The following is a 22,477-nucleotide window of genomic DNA, read 5'->3' as shown; positions in this document are numbered from 1 at the left end:
CTAGCACTATAAATCGGCATCAGTCCGGACTTGTACAAGCAGCCACATACACACACACACACATACATGCACGTCGCTACATAAGTGCAATAATCTTGGACACAACGTTAAACCCCATTTCACCTCACCAACTACTTCCCCATGTTTCATTATGTGTTAATCTGACCCAGATGAAATTGATTCTGTCCTGCTACTGCCAACTTTTATAATATCAAAACAACAATTACTAATTATCACTAATTATGCTAATTCTGATTTTGTTTGTTATCCAGATGGGTGGTTTGATAGCGATAGAGAATGGGCAGATTGAGGAACCACCAAAGTCACTTGTTGAGGTAAGGATTTCTTCTACTGAGTATCTTGTTCGCTTTATGTAATGTACTTTAGCTCTTCATGGTGTCTGACAACATCCAGGTTAGTTTCCCTACATCATGTACATTCATGATTGGTGGACAAAATAAGTTGCTATAGCTGTCTGTCACGGCAGGTGCAAGACAGTTTACTGATTGTTGTGGAGTTACAAGTTAGTTAAGGGGAGACAACTCTTGATGCCCTGACAGTATCCAGATATGCCATCAAGGTTGAAGAGAGAGAGCAACTGACACTACTTCGTGAAAGACCAGGGTTGGAGAGAGAGAGCAACTGACACTACTTCAAGCAGTACTGCACAACGTCTTGAAAGACCAGGGTTGAAGAGAGAGAGAGCGATTTGACACTACTTCAAGCAGTACTGCACAACGTCTTGAAAGACCAGGGTTGAAGAGAGAGAGCGATTTGACACTACTTCAAGCAGTACTGCACAACGTCTTGAAAGACCAGGGTTGGAGAGAGAGAGAGCGATTTGACACTAACTAGTTCAAGCAGTACTGCACAACATCTTGAAAGACCAGGTTTGGAGAGGGAGAGTGATTTGACACTACTTCAAGCAGTACTGCACAACATCTTGAAACACCAAGGTTCAGATAATGTACTCATATTGGGAATGCACTGAATGAAGAAAGTAATCTCTTGGCTGTTTTGTGTTGGTGATTGAAAAAGCAGTCTGTTTCTCTCTCAGTGACATCACAGGGATTAATATAGAAGAGCAATCAAAAAGCAAAAAGTAAAACAGAAATTCATGATCAGCCGATGGTTGACATTTTTTAAAATGTATAAATTTTAAAACTTATCCTATCTCACTAAATACATCTCTCTTCCTTCTTCGATCCTGTTGTGGAAACACCTCAGAACAAAATTTCCAACTTCAAAGAACATTCACCCCAAAACATTCCAAGTCATCCCTATTCATCACCATGGTCACAGCTTGTCCATCTTGGTCACGCACCAAGCAATCCCGTGTAACCCGTCCTCATTCTCATCACCAAGGTGTCAAGACTTGCCTTTAAGAATTGAAGATTTTTGGTTGTTTTTTGCTTTGATTTACTTACGAACATTGGCCATCATGTTCTCATTCATGATGGAGAAACCCCCTCATTGCAAGTTGTGCAATCATACTTTTACATCGTCTGATACACATAATGTGTGCTGTGACTAATGGCCAATATAAGGACAATGATCACTGTTCTTAGTGTAGAGAATTTTCTAAAGGAGGCATTATAGTGTTTATTTACTCAAGTGGAACAAGCGTTATTCGGATTGCTGTTCCAAATCTGCGTCCAGGGAGCACGGATCATCATGTGTAGAGAAAGCCAAACATTAAAAGCAGTGAGATAAGCCATGGTTACTGCTACAGTGTCTGTTTCATCTACTGCTTGATCATTATTAGAAGATCTAGGATCAGACAGCTTTCTTACTGACGATATCCCGCTAAAATGAACATGCTCGTTTCCCCCCCATTTCAGGTCAACACCCATAGCCTGGGTTTTGATATGGCAGATCGACGCACAGTACTATCATGTGATCCCTCACCAACACAAAACCTCACGTGCTGACCAGACCGAACTAAGGAGGATTCACAAGTGATTTCCTCACTAGTCAGATCAACAGTATGTGGATGAACCGCAGCGATCGACCTCCCTAGATCAGTGGCACAGTTTGGATCGCCTGGAGTGATTGCAATCTTGTGAGTCGACATTCTCCTTCACCCTCATCAGAATAGTATCGCCTCGCAGAGCAACTTCGGGACTGTTCTTCAGATTGTGACTCAGAACATCATAACGGCTTGGATCAGAGGGAACCCAGATGTCCTACTGACCCAGATCAACTTCGTCTTTCAGATCGCTTTGCCCCAGCAGATCGTACTCATCAATCGGAAGATCACAATCTACTCTCAGATTGTCGTCATTCTAGATCGCCTATCTCAGATCACTCTTCTCACTCGGATCGACAATCAGCAGATCACAATAGGTTACTGGATCGACTGTTCCAGATCATCTGTCCCAGATCGCCATCCAGCAGATCGACATCGAACTTCGGATCGGCTTTCAACAACTGATCGACTATCGGATTGTCAGCATTGCACATCACCTGCCTTGGATCGACATTCATGCTCAGATCTACAAACAGCACATCAACATTGACATTCAGATCAGACTAACACAAGATCCCAGAGCTTGGAGCGATCTACCCACAACAATCAACATAGGGATCGACAGCGCTATGCCTCTCTAATGGATCGCCGACAGGATATAGCATCTGCGGATCAATAGATGCTATCATAGCAGATCTCCATGGGGTTCGTCGTTGCCACAACCTACTCATGTACAGGATCTCCTGTCCATAAGAGATATGCCTGCTACTAAAACAATCCCTTCATCTTGGGATCATCAACAGCAGTCAGTTTTGTCACCTACTTTGAAAGCCTACTACAAGCGATGACTTCCGTCATGGATCGTCGTAACACACAGACAAACCTACATGCTCCATCTACCTCTTCAGTCTCTATGACAGCCCACAGCGAGACTCGCTCCAATATTTGACAATCACTAACCTCACATACACCATTTGGGCAACCTAGAGCCGTTAACAATGCGTCCTCTTACCCGTCTTCCTTGCCTGTAAGTTACACTTCCCTGGATAACAGACAGATTAGGATTACTGAGGAGTCTTTCAGACGCTGACTGTGCAAATAGATTCGTTGTAACAAGCTTGCCTATGAACTTGCTGCCCAAGATAATTTTCTCTGATCATGCTTTGAATTTGAATCAGGCCTTCGCACAATTCAGAAAGTTTAAAGTCAGGTTACTAACACCTACATCCAACCTCTCACACAGCGGGGCACATGGTATGTCATCCCTGATTATGTCACCAGAAGAGGACGGAGACATCCTTGCGTTGAATCCTAAGAGGACATCCCATACCTCAATCATAGAGAATTATTAACTTTCCCACTTGGACTCGACTATTAGACACACATTACCTCTCCTGTCTACAGTCTTGTTAGCTACAGAGGCAATAGCTACCACTATTGCACATGCCAGTTCTTCAGAGGAAGCATAGGTTAGGGGGGCAGTAGCCCTTATCCACCACAAATTCTGAGGTATCATGGACTTATTGTCACATCATCTGGGATCTGTCACAAGCTTTTGTCGCTGGGAGTTTCTACAATTCTGTCAGTGGGAGTTCCACTTTAAAGTGAGGTTATACCAACAACATCCAGCCAATTGCCCAGGATGTCACTGAGGAGATGCAATTACGAATATCAGTTGATCTCCTAAAGCTCCAGCACCAACAATTGGAGGAACAATGGCAGGCTGATGAGAGATGTCATCCTCAGTTTACGCCAATCCAGTATGATTTACAGCAAGAGATGGAAAATAGAGGCTCTTTTCGCGGAAGAGGACGCTGAGGTTACGGACAGAGAGGACATAAACCCTCAACTACCAGGACAGTATTGTTCATACAAACGCTGGAGAGACTACTCTACTAAATGACTAGTCAAGTTTCCTGTAGGTGAGAGATTTGGTCTTTTGCAGAGAATTGGACTCTACTGGAAGTCTACAGCTTAAAGCCCTACATGAAGCAATAGGAATGTTAATTAACAAACAGGCTATAGTTTTTCTAGGCACCAGCCCCGTCACACCAGGGTTTTACTCGACCATTTTCCTGGTCCCCAAAGAGACAGCTGCAAGATGTGTATGATTTTAAATCTGAAGATATTTGAAGTGCAGTACCCTCGAGCAGCCGTCTCATTTCCGCATGACCTCTGTTGTGCCGCTGCCTATGATCATTCAGCCGGAGGACTACCTGGTCAGCCTATCTGCAAGATGCCTATCTTCATGTACCAATCCATCCAGAGCACCGACCGTATCTGCGGTTGTATTCCAAGGCTTACACTACCAGTGGAGGGCGCTTCTGTTCGGAATATGTACGGCCCTGTGGCTTTTCACTCGGATTGCAAAACCCATCGTGCAGTTTCTTCACCATTGAGGGATTATATTTGAATCCTTCTTAGATGACTGGTTCAGGAACATACAGATCAAGCTCCTTTTGTGAAACACCTTAATTTCACTTAGAAGTTGCTTCAAAAGTGGGGCTGGTTGATCAACGTCTCAAAGCCTGAGACAACACCCATGCAACACCTGCAGTTCATAGGAGTTCTCTTCCAATTTCTCACCAATTTGGGGAAGATGTTTGTCCCCCAGACAGGTGGTCCAAGATACAGCTTATCATGCCACTGGCACTTATTGTCCACTTCTGCTTTGAGAGTGGCAGCATCTCTGGGGGTTGTTGTCCTCGGCACAAGCACTCACTCGGTGGTGGCTTCAAGAGTCTCTTTGCAGCCATTCACACTGACACATCATCTGTTCGTCAACGATATCATGGTGTGGTACTTGCATACTTGATATCATGGTATGGTACTAGCATACTGGATATCATGGAGTGGTACTTACACACTGGATATCATGGAGTGGTACTTACACACTGGATATCATGGAGTGGTACTTACACACTGGATATCATGGAGTGGTACTTACACACTGGATATCTTGGAGTGGTACTTACACACTGGATATCTTGGAGTGGTTCTTACATACTGGATATCTTGGAGTGGTACTTACATACAGGATATCTTGGAGTGGTACTTACACACTCAGTATCATGGAGTGGTACATGCACACTGGATATCATGGAGTGGTACTTACACACTGGATATCTTGGAGTGGTACTTACATACTGGATATCTTGGAGTGGTACTTACATACAGGATATCTTGGAGTGGTACTTACATACTGGATATCATGGAGTGGTACATGCATACTGGATATCATGGAGTGGTACTTACACACTGGATATCATGGAGTGGTACTTACATACTGGATATCTTGGAGTGGTACTTACATACTGGATATCATGGAGTGGTACATACTGGATATCATGGAGTGGTACATGCACATTCGATATCATGGAGTGGTACATGCATACTGAATATCATGGAGTGGTACATGCATACTGGATATCATGGTGTGGTACTTGCATATTGGATATCATGGAGTGGTACATGCATACTGGATATCATGGAGTGGTACTTGCATACTGGATATCATGGAGTGGTACTTGCATACTGGATATCATGGTGTGGTACTTCCACACTGGATATCATGGAGTGGTACATGCATACTGGATATCATGGTGTGGTACTTGCATACTGGATATCATGGAGTGGTACAGGCATACTGGATATCATGGAGTGGTACTTGCATACTGGATATCATGGTGTGGTACATGCATACTGGATATCATGAGTGGTACTTGCATACTGGATATCATGGAGTGGTACATGCATACTGTATATCATGGTGTGTGACATGCATACTGGATATCATGGAGTGGTACGTGCACACTGGATATCATGGAGTGGTACGTGCACACTGGATATCATTGTGTGGTACATGCATACTGGATATCATGGTGTGTGACATGCATACTGGATATCATGGAGTGGTACATGCATACTGGATATCATGGAGTGGTACATGCATACTGGATATCATGGTGTGGTACTTGCATACTGGATATCATGGAGTGGTACAGGCGTACTGGATATCATGGAGTGGTATTTGCCTACTGGATATCATGGAGTGGTACATGCATACTGGATATCATGAGTGGTACTTGCATACTGGATATCATGGAGTGGTACATGCATACTGGATTATCATGGTGTGGTACATGCATACTGGATATCATGGTGTGTGACATGCATACTGGATATCATGGAGTGGTACATGCACACTGGATATCATGGTGTGGTACTTGCATGTGGCTTCCTGTTAATGGTGGCATATATGTGTTGTATATAGCTCACAGGTCACAACTCTATGGTTTCAGTTCTGCCCCACACTGAAATGCGGGTTGATTTCATTGAGCAGGGCAATAATGTCATGTTCTTTGAAAATGCTGCCAGTGTGGTATTTCTCACCATTCACACCCTATTGAACATGATTTTACATATTTCGTCAGTGCCTGGTACTTATCTCCACGAACTAAGTACACCCTTTTGACTTCAGTTGATAGAAACATTTCCTTTGGAAACAATGTGCTATGATTTTTTGATTGTATGAAGTTATGACAGTAACTACTTTAGAAAAGAAGCTTTAGCACATGTCAGATAACAATCAGTCAATTTCCTAGACGTCATCAGTCTGAAACACTTGTTCTGTGGGTACAAGTGTTGTCGTCCAATTCGTCTAACGTTACTCTACAACACCACAATTCACTGTGCGGAGTTGAGACCGTTGGCTTCACCAAATAGTGGTGAGCCTGTTGGTAAATCCAGCATCAGGAATCGTAAAGGGATGATTGTTGGTTGATTAACTCGGGCATTATTGTTACATATGGAATGCAGATGCTGTCATAATGGTTGACTGAACTGCTAAATATTAATGGGCATTCAAATGAGTCCACTTCCCAGTAAATGCAGACAAGAACATTTGTCCACAAATCTGTAGAAATTTGTTTTGGTCATTTGCAAGTAAATTAGTGTAAATATTTATAATACCCTGCTGGAACTGTATATAAACACCATAACATTCCACTTGAAAGCGTTGTATGGTGTCTGATGAGTGCAATAAAGCCATGTCTGTTTGTCTGACCAGAGACCATATAATAGAGGGACGGCCCTCTAGCCTATGCGCGAAACCATCAGTGCTACGGCTTGTACAGCGCAGCCTGTCCGGAAGCGAGCAGAAACGCGTTCACTGCAGTCATCGTTGTCGCCTTTTTTTCCCATGCAAAAGATATATTTTACAATACAAAATGACACTCATGTATTTCTTAACATTGTTAACATTACAACTGAGATTTGTTGGTGCCCTAAAGCATGTCGTTGTCACTGTATTTGATGACTGTGATCACGCTTCGTCTTTGTCCGAGAGAACAAAATGGCGCACATGTAAAATCGGCAAAAGTGCAGATTTTGATTTTCAATAACGGCCTCTAATTCGTGATGAAAGTCCTTGGTTACCGAGGTTTTTAAAAAGGAAATATGTTAAAAATTGGCTTAGTGCCATTTACAAATTTAGGGCGGATGCGATATTTCAGATTTTGACTCCAGAAATTAGACTAAATCTGACTTTTCCCGAAATAATTACACCACAACTCTTAATTTTCGCATGCTTTCAGACGAATGTGTTCCTATCATCGGTCCTGAAATAAATAGTTTTACATTCATCACGATTTCCCCTTTGGCTTGGTACCAAAGTTATTTAGGTACGATCGGTAGTTTTTTTTGTATGATTTTTGGCGCAAGGCCATATTTTACGTCACATATTTTAAATTAAGTTACCATATAGCAGACGAAATAACATGCATTTTGTCTGTGATTATCATTCGCATATATCTTTTGAAACATTATACAAAGTGACTTATATTGTATTATATTAGAATTGTTTTTGTAAGACGCATATTTTTTTTACCATTGCTTTCGCCATTTTTTCGTAAGTTTAACTTTGTTTCAGTTAGGCTTCTATCACATATCGCGCATATACTACATACTACAATACTACATATTTGTTATCTTCTGAAGATTTTGTCTGTATTAATCATGACTACATTTAATCAGTTATTTATTTTATGCCGTGTAAATATTGATTATGAGCAAAATTATCTTGGCCTAAACCCAATCATAATAATGTAAATATGATGAAGGTACTACTTACTTTGTGTATTTACCCAACAATGAAAACATCATACAAAAATAAAAATCCGTTACATGAAATATTTGTATTATAAAATTATCATTTGCTTTGTAAATGCCAAGAAAAAAAGAAGGATTATAACGGCAGTCGTCGGGAGAGAAGTTCCAGACAACAAGGTCGAAGGTGTCAAACTTATCTCGCTCCAGCAAACCCTATTATCACTGCTAGACCCAAACTGGCATTAACCAATAACATTTGATTCTTTCAAAGCCCATTGTCAGACACATCGAAAATTCATTTAACAACGCTCGTAGTTTAATGTGTATTTTTAATTCATTGGAACTATTAGCATTATAAAATAGTAGCGAATTTACATGAAATAAAAACATTAATATGGCGTCATTTTTTTTCTGGCTAATAGTAAAGCATTTACACCAGTCAGTGATCATGCATTTTTGCAAGTAAATCTAGTCTGAACTTATTATAAGATATGAAGTTGATCTGGAGATATATTTTGTGAACATCGGGAATATGGTGATATGTTACAAGTGTCTTCCCTGCTTCTGAATGAGTTTTATTTACACTTCCTGAGTTCCTGTGCAATTTACCGGATCGTAGTTTTCTGTGGCGTTCGTAGTAAATTTGGTATATTTGTTTATTTATAATAGTTAACAATTGCAGCATAAAATGAGATATGTAAATTGAAATAAATGTCCCGGAAGACACACGTGTTCAGCAAATAATTTGCAGCCAACTGGCATGTGCTAATGAGAGATATCATACAAAAATCTGTGTAATCCGCTAAGAGACGTCCTTTTATTGGATTGTCGCTGGTCGTAGTCGGAGAAATCTCGGATAAGGGAATTAACTCTTACCCCGGATATTATGTAATATTGTTTACGTGGTTACCAGAATGGTCAGTCGTGAATGTCTGCGCATCTATTGCGCATCTGCAGCGGTACAGGGAGGTTAACAGCAGGGTGTCGGGGTGTATCAGTTACATGCCAGACCGTAGCGCTGATGGTTTATGATAAACTGTTGGTGAGGGCTGTCCCTCTATTATATGGTCTCTGGTCTGACGCATGCTGCTGATCTCATTTGTGGAAGTTCATTTGACACCTCTTTCCATTCTTTCGTTAACAATTAAATAGATTTGCATCTTTGTTCAAGTGAGTATTTCGGATCCATGAATGCTCAAATGGGCCAGAAATGTTTCTACAAGCCGGTTCTAGTATCTTGTCCTGTCTAGGCAACCCTTTGTGATATGCTTCCCACATACCAGGAGAATTGTTTTGGTTGCTTGGATGACATTGAGGGTGAAGGATACTCAAGCTAAAATACATTTTACACCTTGACACCTTGATGACGCTGTGGCTCCATTATCTGTGTGGTGGCTGCCTGGATCTGATTTAACTTCAGGCGACCTCCATGTAAGGTCAAGGTCATCAAGAGTCACTCTATCAAACATTTTGCAAACCACTAAAATATATACTTGTCTCATATGTCAAAGTCACTGTCAAGGTAATTCACTCATTAAATGGAGAGCGGAAGGCCGCACCATTCCAAAAGACGTCAAAGAGATGGTACTTGTTATCATGCCTGATGCTCAGCATCAAGGGCATAAAACAAGGAATGGTCAGCTTCGAGTCAGTATAATGTGTGGGGTATCTTTTTAAGCTGCGGCATGAGGGGCTTTGGGTTAAAGCATTTCTGGTGTCCCTGCCATGATATTGCTGGAATATTGCAGAAAGCAGCGTAGAACCCAACTCACTCACTAAACTACGGCATGATATCTCATGATATATGATTGGTGTATTTCAAGGTCACTCATTATAAGCTGAACAAATGCTTGTAACAATGCTTTCTTGAATTTAACTGGAGATCCATTCTTACTGGGATGTGATCAAAATATTGTTATAATTTGACCAATCAGATTAACTTGACGTGTATTATCTTACCTTCCATGTCAAATAATGGAATTGTATTAGTCAATGATGTTTGGATAATTTTTCCATTTACCCTGCTACATTGGTATGCAACTGAAAAAAGAAATATATATATATACAGACATTTATGCGTTCTCTGTAATATTTGCAATTCTAGCTCTGTACATGGAAATGGTGGGATGTAGTGTACATAAGCATGATGGCTATGATGTACAGAGAAATAGGGTGAAAAGTGCTTATCACTTCCATCTGTTTAAGGGATATGCCCACAAGATATATTGTAATTTGATCCACCACATATATTCTATGTTTCCTCATGTCCATTGTGAACATTGTGTATTGACATTTCGTATCATTAAGGTAGCAGTTTCTTCCTCGTGTTCATATAGCAGGGTGTCCAGACTATTGAGATATTGTGTTGTATAAAGTAGCAGTTTGTTCCTTATGTCCAGATAGTGGAGTGGCCATATTAATGGGACATTGTGTATTATGATGGTAGCAGTTTGTTCCTTATGTCCAGATAGTGGAGTGGCCATATTAATGGGACATTGTGTATTATGATGGTAGTAGTTTGTCCTTTATGTCCAGATAGTGGAGTGGCCATATTAATGGGACATTGTGTATTATGATGGTAGTAGTTTGTCCTTTATGTCCAGATAGTGGAGTGGCCATATAAATGGGACATTGTGTATTATGATGGTAGCAGTTTGTTCCTTATGTCCAGATAGTGGAGTGTCAGACAAGAAGTGGAACTGACCTTGACACCTCTGTGGTTACCATGGTTACATAATCTAACCCACGCACACTGTTTACAGTAGTCCCTGTCCACCCCTGTACAAAGACCTATATAATTGCAAATATAAACTCAGGATATTTGCTTATTGTTGTATTGATTTTCTTTGAAAATATGAGCCAATGTCAAATAGAAATTGCATCTTTCAAGCAAATGGGGTATTTCACAGTTCAGAAGATTGTAAACTAATAATCTCATATTCTGGAGTATTGAAATGAGTGAATAAGAAATGTCAATGACTGCATCACATATGAGAAAAGCCTTTTAAAATCTCAATCTATGTGTGGGTCATCAAAGAAACAGTTGAGTGCTGTAGATGAGAGTGAATGCCAGCTTGCATTTTCCACTTAAGGAAATGATATGATGATAGTTGAGAGAGTCTGTGCAATTAATGGCTGGTCTCCTCATCCATGGCCGTGGTAATGATGATAGGCGGAAGATTTAATTGTGGATAAAGAGCAGTCTCCTTTGGTGTTCCACATTATCCTTGAGGTAAATGGTTGAGCTGGACTTTCGCAAATGTAAAGAAATAAACAAAACTTGAAAAAAAGATTGTGTTTTGCAATTGAAATGTGTGTATTGTGTGTGGTTTGTAGATTATGATAAGACTTTGCAATGTATGTAGGACTCTGGTTGTGTTTCTGGAAGATAGTATTTGTGCTGGTATATACACATGGTACATTACGATCTGACATCATGGAAAGATGATATTACATATACAACTCAAACAAAGTTAAGGACCACCCGATTCTTTCATCTCAATGTAGTTTATCTGTCATGGCATATTATAAAAAAGTTGGGTGGTCCTTAACTATTTTGTAATAGTATTCGTATGTGATACCTGTGCTTGTGAACTACCTCCGGCTTTCTTCCCACTGTAAGCTGACATGGCAATAATATGACCACTCACTCACTCACTCACTCACTCACTCACTCACTCACTCACTCACTCACTCACTCACTCACTCACTCACTCACTCACTCACTCACTCACTCACTCACTCACTCACTCACTCACTCACTCACTCACTCACTCACTCACTCACTCACTCACTCACTCACTCACTCACTCACTCACTCACTCACTCACTCACTCACTCACTCACTCACTCACTCACTCACTCACTCACTCACTCACTCACTCACTCACTCACTCACTCACTCACTCACTCACTCACTCACTCACTCACTCACTCACTCACTCACTCACTCACTCACTCACTCACTCACTCACTCACTCACTCACTCACTCACTCACTCACTCACTCACTCACTCACTCACTCACTCACTTACTTAGATTGTCCCAATTATAAGGAAGTTGGTTTCTGGAAGCATTAGCTGTAACCAGCCTGCACATGTTGCCTGTCAACTGCACAACCAGCAGAAGTGATGCAAGTGTCAGCACCTTGATCACAGGACAGGCAACATGTGTCGTTTATATTGCTTGTTGACTGTTGATACACAATGCATAAGTTACTTACTGTATTCGACGTAATAAGCACCAAGGGCGCTCTCAAAACTAGAAATGGGGGGCTCTTATTAGAATATTATTTAGGTGAAAAAAAAACAGAGTTGAAAGATAATTTTTGTGGTTTATGCTGACAGCCTGAAATGTTTATATACGACAGATATATTTTCCAGAATTTAATTGCCCATAATTAAGGGTGCATGTAACACATGAGTGCATATTATATGCGAATAAATAAGTCTTTTGTACATTGATCAATTGGAAGGGGTGCTAATTGGGATTGTTTATTAGCAAATATTGCCGTGGGCGCTTAATAGAGCAGTTGCTTATTACGTCAAATACGGTAATTCATTTTTGAAAATGCATTGTGTGCATGGATGGCATCAGACGTGTTCTGTGAATGGCTACCACACTTTGATAGGCAGATGCGATCATAGGTTCAGAAAGTTATTTACCAAGACAAGTTTTCAAATTTGTTAAATTTAGATGGGAAAATGTCAGCTGAGATTATGAAAACCTCTTTGACCATGGTAAGACCTTGCTGTCATCTGATGAGACAACACTACTGAATGACAGACATGACAACATGACATTGTCACAGTCATGTGACATGATTCGCCATTGTCAAGCCGCTGATGAAGAAGTAACAACAGCTGAAACCTATGTTGACGCATGTTAGTTTATTGATCTTGACTGGAGTCACCTTATTCAGTTTACAATATCATGACCATTGATGAGGCGACTCTTCACCCAAGTCACTTGTTTCCGTAGTCTTGACAATTCACTGTCACTATCAAGGCGATTTTGGCTGAAAACAGGATTTAAGGGGCTGTACAGTGTATGTTTTGATACAGAGATGTGGTATTCACCCTGACTGTCAGACTATCCATATGTAATCTGTCTGTTACTCAACATGCTCAAGGTCCAATCAACACTCTTCACAAAATGTTCACATATATCAGCCTAGTACCGAAGTACTGCCTGCTACTATTGAGGTATGCTTGACTTGCAAAAGTTGCAATGGCACTTTGAACTGATGCTGAGATTCGATTCTGAAGTAAAACTGGCAAACGTTGACGCTATCCTTTTAATCTACTGACTTCTGTATTTTGACTATGATATGAGTGAACGAAAGTATTTAATAATCAAATTGATCTGGTCTTTCATAGGTATTTAGAAGTCGAAAGAACATGAAGATATGAGACTTTTATGGACAACAATTTAATTGTGCAAAACCCATTCCCCGTAACTTGTAAGGTCACGATAACTTTATACATTCACAAAACAATGCACAAAAATTGAACAATATAGGAGTTGTTATCCATACAAGTTTAATGTCTTTGTACATCAATCTGGAACAGTTGTTGCATGTTCTTTGACAATTAGGTCCACTACAGGGTTGTCTTTAAAATGTAGAGACTTTAAATCATGGAGTCTCTGTTGTTAAGGGAACCACATGAACAAACATCTGTCCACATGCTCAAGTAAAAGAGTCATTGAATAAAGATGGAACCTTACATTCTTTTCAGTTTGTGGGTAAAAACTGCTGATTGTGTGATATAGAATAGCCTCTCAGCAACTTAAGTGGGTATATTACCCAACAATATCTACTTAGCAGTCACTCCGGATGTCTTGAAAGTAGTGGCTGAGCCATGCACTCCTGTATGAGTGGCCCCCAAGTCTTGGCATGCCTCATCTTTCGATCTGTCCTCCTATCACGTAATGCTTTGTCCATTACGTTGAGATAGCAACATCAGCATCTTAGTTGGCATCTTCAAACCCCACTGTATTGACTGACACTACCCTATGGAGCTGGCAGAGTAATCGGATAAGCCAGACAGATAGAAGTGGCCGTACATTTCACAATGACGTTAATACCTGATCTCACCTCAACTGGTCATCGCCAGAGGAGTTCATATGATCATGTGTTTCAGAGAAAGAAATTAGCACTCATCCGCTTACACAATGCAGTCTGTCCCATATATTTTTGGTGTCATCTAGATGAATGGACAGTTCCTTTTTTCAATCGGTCAAGAGATAAAACAAAGGAGTTGTTTTACTCTACTCTGCATTGTCCATCTCCTGTCCTCTGTTCTTCTGGAAAGGTTTCAGGTGTAGCTCGTCGTGAAGATTTGATTTTGAATGTTGTAGGCACATATTAGTTTGGATATTTCAGGATTGAATTAGTGTTAAATGACTTAAAAAAGAGCCGCTCTGGGAGTGTGTGTTGTTTTACTTGAGAAAAGAAAGTTCAGAAACGGCAATTGATTATGATCCATGGTTAATCAGTTGGAAGAAACCCATACCTTCATACCTTATATACCTCTTACGATTAACCTGAAAGTAACTCAACACCTCTCTTATGTCATGTTAAAATGTGAAATGGCAAGGTCACTTTCAAGGTCAATCACTCATGAAATGACTTACAACTTAGTTTGATTCAGGAAGTATTGATAGTAAGTTATGGAGACTTCTTATTTGTCACACAACCATAGTTTGCGACAAGTAATGTTCTCACATGTGATTGGATGAAGGTCAGGTTAATTAAACTGTAAATACTCATGAGTTTTTAAGTAAGGTAGCTACAGACACAGGTCTTTCGGTTTCAAAGTTGTGCTGCATTTGGCATGTGTGAGATCAACTGTGACTGTATGTGGTAAAGTCAAGGTGGTTCATGATGCAAGTTTCTGATTTTTAAGTTTAGGAGCATTTCGGAAATAGTGGTATGGGTCTTTTCTTTTTTTTTTGCATGCAATGCAAGTGCCTGTCTCATTCCAACTGAATCCCAACACTTGTATTAAGGGAATTCAACTGGATATTGGAAATGTCAGTGCCAGTGAATAATCACTCTATATTATCCCGAAACACAAATAGTGATTGAAATTAGATACTTACCACCAAAAAAAAAGTAAACCATAGAAACATATGGAGAAGTATGTAAGTTAAGGAGAAGTTTCCAATGTGTACCAATTAATGACAAAACTAACAATCAGTCAAGTTTTACCACAGAGTGTCTATTCTCGTATCACAATATACTGCATGTGATTTCCAAATTTGACATGCTAATCCTGCACGAGAAAAGTGGTGCATCTTGAGTCATGGATCTATGACGTCACATAATACACACAAAATACCAGTACGTTCATTAGTGCTATCAATCTTATATCTCTTGAATATGAGTAATTCTTCATATATGAAGCAAGATGTATGATATTTGCTTTTCTTTTGGTAGTGAGTGTATGAAAAGTGTCCTGATCTATCTCTGGCAACCCACAGCCTGCACAATATTCATTAAGAAGTAAGTGTTTGTTGGTTGCCTGTCGCATCACTCCGAAACATGACAACGGCCTGAAACAATCAACACCGTGTGCAATTACCAAGGTTGCCAGGCCACCAACCAAGCCCCGAGTCTGGCCACGCAATCTATCAAAGCAAGTGCAAGTGAGCAAGGTGTGAAATAGGGTTGTAATATGGGATGGTAAATTCCTCTGAATGTCTACCATAAAATTTCTGAAATGAATTAACCAATTCGCAACTGGAAAATCAAAATCATTCCTCTTGTCCTACACCTTGCCAGATAGGACAGTGAATAGAGTTTCTCATTTATTTCTTTGATTTCCCAGCCTGGTGGATGGATGAGGTGATGATACTCAATTATCTTGGACTTTGTTGAAAGAACTGCAGTCAGCTATGGAAACCTAAGTGAATCGGTTTGGCAGCATGGCCTTTCTTTGACTTTACTAAAGTACTAAACAAATCTGATTTGTATGCACACAGAAACAGATCCATCTGGAGAAGCGCACAGTTAATACCCATGGGGATGCCTCCTATTTGAACCCATGAAGATGGGGATAGAGAATAGGTCTTCAGCAACGTATCTTGCCGTAAGAGGCGATAAACAGGATTGGGTGGTCAGGCTTGCTGACTTGGTCATCTTATCCCATATGCATAGATTGATGCTCATGATGTCAATCACTGGATTAATAGGTCCATACTTGATTATTTACAGACCGCCATCATATAGTTGTAATATTGCTGAGTGCGATGTTTAACAACAAACAAACAAACAAACACTATTAGTATAAATATTTTATCCCCAAATGTGACAAAGATATTGTCAATTGTTGGTGCATTGTGAGAGTTACTGGGGGTAGGACAGAGACCTGACTGGACAGGATGTTTGTTCAGATGAAACTGTCATGTGATTGTGTTTTGGTGAGAGGAAATGAGTTGGGAATAAGTGAAGTAGAAATGAGATTGTGATTGGACCATTAAAACAGGAGTAATATTACCCTCAGAGTCTTCTCAGTGTTGAAGGTATTCCAGAGACGATTAGGAAAAGCTGATTTATAGTTTGGGTGTATGTTGTAATTCTGAGGAGTTCTGGCAACATGAGCTGTTTCCCCTGTCCACTTGTGTTCATTCATGAAGGGTTTATTCAAGGGCAGATCCATCATTTTTTTCAAAAGGGAGGGGTCCAAATTCTCCAAGTCCTCTCTGCCTACAACATTCTACATTTGGTTTTCAAAAGGGGGTGGGGGGTTCCAATGTTGTCTGATGATGCTCGACAGTACAATGTTGTTTGGTGATACACGTACATGGGCAGTACAATGTTATTTTGTAATGCCAGGGCAGTACAAGGTTGTTTAGTAATGCCAGGGCAGTACAATGTTATTTTGTAATGCAAGGGCAGTACAATGTTGTTTAGTAATGCCAAGGCAGTACAAGGTTGTTTAGTAATGCCAGGGCAGTACAAGGTTGTTTAGTAATGCCAGGGCAGTACAATGTTCTTTAGTAATGCCAGGGCAGTACAAAGTTGTTTAGTATACCAGGGCAGTACAAGGTTGTTTAGTAATGCCAGGGCAGTACAAGGTTGTTTAGTATACCAGGGCAGTACAAGGTTGTTTAGTAATGCCAGGGCAGTACAAATTACAATGTTGTTTAGTAATGCCAGGGCAGTACAATGTTGTTTAGTAATGCCAGGGCAGTACAATGTTGTTTAGTTATACCAGGGCAGTACAATGTTGTTTATTTATGCCAGGTCAGTACAATGTTGTTTAATAATGCCAGGGCAGTACAGTGTTCTTTAGTAATGCCAGGGCAGTACAATGTTGTTAAGTAATGCCAAGGTAGTACAATTGTGTTTGCTTATGCCAGGGCAGTACAAGGTTGTTTGGTGGTGCTTGCACAGTTCAATGTTGTTTGCTAAAACTAAGGTTGTGCATTGTTGTTTGGTGATTCTGGGACAGGACAATGTTGTTTGGTGATGCTGGAGCAGTACAATGTTGTTTGGTGTTTCTGGGACAGTACAATGTTGTTTGGTGATTCTGGGACGGTACAATGTTGTTTGGTGATGCTGGGACAGTACAATGTTGTTTAGGATTCTGGAGCAGTACAATGTTGTTTGGTGATGCTGGAGCAGTACAATGTTGTTTGGTGATGTTGGAGCAGTACAATGTTGTTTGGTGATTCTGGGACAGTACAATGTTGTTTGGTGATGCTAGAGCAGTACAATGTTGTTTGGTGATTCTGGGACAGTACAATGTTGTTTGGTGATGCTGGGACAGTACAATGTTGTTTGGTGATGCTGGAGCAGTACAATGTTGTTTGGTGATTCTGGGACAGGACAATGTTGTTTGGTGATTCTGGGACAGTACAATGTTGTTTGGTGATTCTGGGACAGTACAATGTTGCTGGGTGATTCTGGGACAGTACAATATTGTTTGGTGATGCTGGAGCAGTACAATGTTGTTTGTAGAGTCTGGGACAGTAAAGTGTTGTTTGGTGATTCTGGGACAGTACCATGTTGTTTGGTGATTCTAGTGCTGTACAATGTTGTTTGGTGTTTCTGGGACAGTACAATGTTGTTTGGTGATTCTGGGACAGTACAATGTTGTTTGGTGATTCTGGGACAGTACAATTTCGTTTGGTGATTCTGGGACAGTACAATTATTGTTTGGTGATGCTGGGGCTGTATAATGTTTTTTGATATGTTAGGTTAGTGATTGTAGGACAGTTAAATGCTTACTGGAAATGTTAGGGTCAAAAGAGTGTTGTTAAGTGATTGTTAGGCAGTAAACAACAAATCATTACTTGCTGACTCACTGTTTAAATCAAAACTACAAAAAGATGATTTTTTCTAAACTAAATCTTTATCATGAGAATTTCACATCCATTTATAATCAGAATCCCCTCGGATTGCCCTGAAGGAAGAGAAGAGAGATTATCAAAGGCAGCATCAACTAACCGATTGCCGAATGATTTTACCATTACTGCATTCCTGACAGTTCCCACTTACAGACAGCTACAAACGATGTGTGAGGAATTCCACATTGTTACAAGCTTAGATAAATGTTGGAGTCGGTTGTATGTGACATTAATTATGTAACACAGAGGGTAGACAAATACTGAGTTATACTGCTGATGCCAGCAATTTATCAAGGCTACTGGCAGCCTGTATCATACGACACTTTGATTGATGGTGAAGAAAAGCATTGATTTTTCTGTGACTCTTCATCCAACATCCGCTTTGTGTGGCAGCATCTCCCACTGTTGTGTATCACCAGGGGCTAGAAGAGGGCAAACAGTGTTGCTGACTCTGCAGGAAAGTCGGCTGTTCAGGTGGTAGCTGGGATAGCCTGAACATGATCATTAGAACATGCTGCTTTTATGTATGATATGATTTTCTGTCAACTTCCTTTTTGGAAGGGTGTTTACAAACATGATGGATGGAGCTCTGGTGGGCTGTTGGATCCAGCTGCAATTCTTGCTTTAAGAGTGGCAAGGGGAATCTTGCATAGTTATACCATAGTTACTTTAGTATAGTTTTGATTTGTTTTACTTACTTCTAATTGGTTAACTCACCTCAATTGACCTTTTATAAAAAATACATGGTCATGTATCTTTGTATTCTTTTCAAAGACACTCTATAGAATATTATCTATGACCATATGAATATACTTGTTTGAACAGACCAGCATCTGTTGGCATCCTTCTTAGCTTGTTCCTCTGCATCTCATCCCTACTCCAAGACCATTCCACTGTATCAGTGGGAAACTTGCCTTGTTGTTTTAACAAGTATAGTGACTCTGGCATGTAGTTGTTTTTTATTTTGGCATTTAGTGATTATGGGATGTAGTTGTTTTTGATTTTGGCATTTAGTGATTATGGGATGTTGTTGTTTTTGATTTTGGCATTTAGTGATTATGGGATGTTGTTGTTTTTGATTTTGGCATATAGTGATTATGGGATGTTGTTGTTTTTGATTTTGGCATTTAGTGATTATTGGATGTAGTTGTTTTTGATTTTGGCATTTAGTGATTATGGGATGTTGTTTTGGGAGACAACCATCAGTGGGGATGTGGTAGCCTCTGTATTTTTCATATGTTGTGTAATGTGGGGAAAGTGAAATATTGTGTTAAACCAACCTGTTTTATTTCTTTGATCATTCATGGATGCAAGATTTTTGAGATTTGAAAGTAAAAAGAAAAATGACTGCTCTTTTGTTTCCACTGACCTAAGAAACACCCAGGCGAGGAAATGTATGGTGAGATCCATGTACAAGTCTTGAAACAGTGTTATGTCGGACAACAAAGAAAGGGATACACAGTCGGGTTGTGTTTCTTTGGTCTGAATGAAAGCCGGGAGCCTGAAGGAAACTCTATGTATACCACCTCAACTCAATAGGTGTTCATGGCGTTAATATGAAGAAAGGAACATTTTCTATCAACTTCTCAGAAACCACACGGCCAAGGAAGTTTGAACATTCATTTGATGTGTAGCAACATAATGGTCTCAGACTTGTTGATGCCTCTGAAAGAATCTTGCCTTCTTTTTTGAAAATGTTCTCTTGAAAACGTCAAATCCAACCACAGAAGCTGAAACTTTATGAGGATGTAGAGGTTAAAGTCGTGGCTGTTTCTCATTGTGGTAAGAACGAAATAAAATTTATGGAAGTTTAATCATGATAAAGTGATTGGATTTGTTCATGGCAAGAAAATGAAAAATTGAGTTGTGTTTTTTTGTTTTGAGAAATAATTATGAATTAAGAATTGTTAAAAATCGATACAATGTTCTACTCTAAAACTGGAAGTCACAGTGAGGTGAGGCGAGGCATTGAGCTGAAGCTTTGAGCTGAAGTATCAAACTAAAGTATTGAGCTGAGGTATTGAACTGAAGCATTGAGCTGAGGTATTAAACTTAAGTATTGAGCTGAGGTATTGAACTGAAGCATTGAGCTGAGGTATTGAGCTAGAGCATTGAGCAGCTGACAATGACCATATGAAGTTTCAGGTTTCTTTTAGGTATCATCACCTTAGTCAACTTTGCCATTGTTGACTATGCAATGAAATAAAAAAAAATCCAGCTCATAAACCCTGTCCCGAATCTGGGGATACTCTACAGGAATATTTGTTCCATAACACTGTTGTTCCAATGTTACTCGTATGACAATCTGTCCTCCTACAAGCCACATTTCACGCCCAGTCAATGTGAAAGACTTTTGAAAGGCTCACAACAGACACACACTTCCCTCAGTGAACATTTCACTGCATACAACTTTCAGCCAACCTTAATGTACCTAGTAACAGTTCCTGAGACCTATATTTTTGTTTTATTCTAATGAGGGGATTCCAGAATAGAACCAGTCCACAAGGACCTATGCTTGTCTTGAATAATGACAAGAAAAATACATTTTGGAGATATTAAGTATGGGTTGCACTTGATCTGTCAATGCTTGAGGAAACTCTACTTGGTCATTGTGCATTCCTCTGAGACATCCAAGCCAGATGATGTGGAACAAGTCACTGGTTGTCTGCTTCAGATGGCTTCACTCCTGCGTACTGCACATCGTTGTAGATAGCAGGGATACAGCTGCAAAAAACAGATTATGGCTGACAATCCTCGGTTCCTGCTGACATCACAGCATTCATGTACAATCCTCTGAAAGTTTGATACCTTCAGCAGCCTAGAGATAGTTTCCATCAGGTTACTTGTAGTCTGAGACAATTACATGTTAGTCCACAGTGCAGATATGAATTCTACCAGAATCATAAGTATGATAGAGTTAAATCAGTTTAAATACTAAGTTAAGTTAATGGAGTTAAAGGTTTCAGTGTTTAGACAGTATTTACATTTTTAAACCATCTGATGATATTACTTCAAACTTGTGCTTAAAACCTGTGCTTGATGGGAGGTTGAGTCAAGTGATAATTGCTTCGCCATGTTTGTTGTGCTACTGTTGTGTATCTGTACCAAGTTATTGATGAAAAAGAGGCTCCTGGGCAGTGCTCCTGCAGAAAGTGGGGTGGGGGGGTGGGTCAAACTGTGCATCTTATTGGTGGACAGTGCTCCTGTAGATAGTGGTGTGGATGGGTCAATCTGGGCATCTCTTCAGGGGACAGTGCTCATGTAGATGGTGGGGTGGATGGGTCAATCTGCATCTCTTCAGGGGACAGTGCTCTTGTAGATGATGGGGTGGATGGGTCAATCTGTGCATCTCTTCAGGGGACATTGTTTCTGTAGATAGTGGGGTGGATGGGTCAATCTGTGCATCTCTTCAGGGAACAGTGCTGTTGTAGATGGTGGGGTGGATGGGTCAGTCTGCATCTCTTCAGGGGACAGTGCTCTTGTAGATGGTGGGGTGGGTGGGTCAGTCTGTGCATCTCTTCAGGGGACAGTGCTCCTGTAGATGGTGGTGTGGGTGGGTCAGTCTGTGCATCTCTTCAGGGGATAGTGCTCCTGAAGATGGTGGGGCGGGTGGGTCAGTCTGTGCATCTCTTCATGGGGACAGTGCTCCTGTAGATAGTGGAGTGGATGGGTCAATCTGTGCATCTCTTCAGGGGACAGTGCTCCTGAAGATGGTGGGGTGGATGGGTCAATCTGTGCATCTCTTCAGGGGACATTGTTTCTGTAGATGGTGGGGTGGATGGGTCAATCTGCATCTCTTCAGGGGACAGTGCTCTTGTAGATGGTGGGGTGGATGGGTCAATCTGCATCTCTTCAGGGGACGGTGCTTCTGGAGATAGTGGGGTGGATGGGTCAGTCTGCATCTCTTCAGGGGACTGTGCTCCTGAAGATAGTGGGGTGGATGGGTCAATCTGTGCATCTCTTCAGGGGACATTGTTTCTGTAGATAGTGGGGTGGATGGGTCAATCTGTGCATCTCTTCAGGGGACAGTGCTCCTGTAGATGG

The 22,477-nt window shown here is 40.6% G+C and overlaps 1 protein-coding gene across 1 annotated transcript in view; it reads left to right on the top strand.

Annotated features, from left to right (window-relative positions):
* The window catches only part of LOC139452607 (pre-mRNA-splicing factor SLU7-like), a 51,530-nt gene that overhangs the window by 22,055 nt on the left and 6,998 nt on the right, over positions 1-22,477 (top strand). The window contains exon 13 of the mRNA XM_071234135.1: positions 273-335. Coding sequence (XP_071090236.1) covers positions 273-335 — 63 coding nt within the window. The remainder of the gene's footprint in view (positions 1-272; positions 336-22,477) is intronic.

Source organism: Haliotis cracherodii, unplaced genomic scaffold (genome assembly GCF_022045235.1).
Source record: "Haliotis cracherodii isolate W230 unplaced genomic scaffold, xgHalCrac1.p SCAF_9, whole genome shotgun sequence".
NCBI classification, from domain to species: domain Eukaryota; kingdom Metazoa; phylum Mollusca; class Gastropoda; order Lepetellida; family Haliotidae; genus Haliotis; species Haliotis cracherodii.
This window is presented reverse-complemented; position numbering and strand designations above follow the sequence as displayed.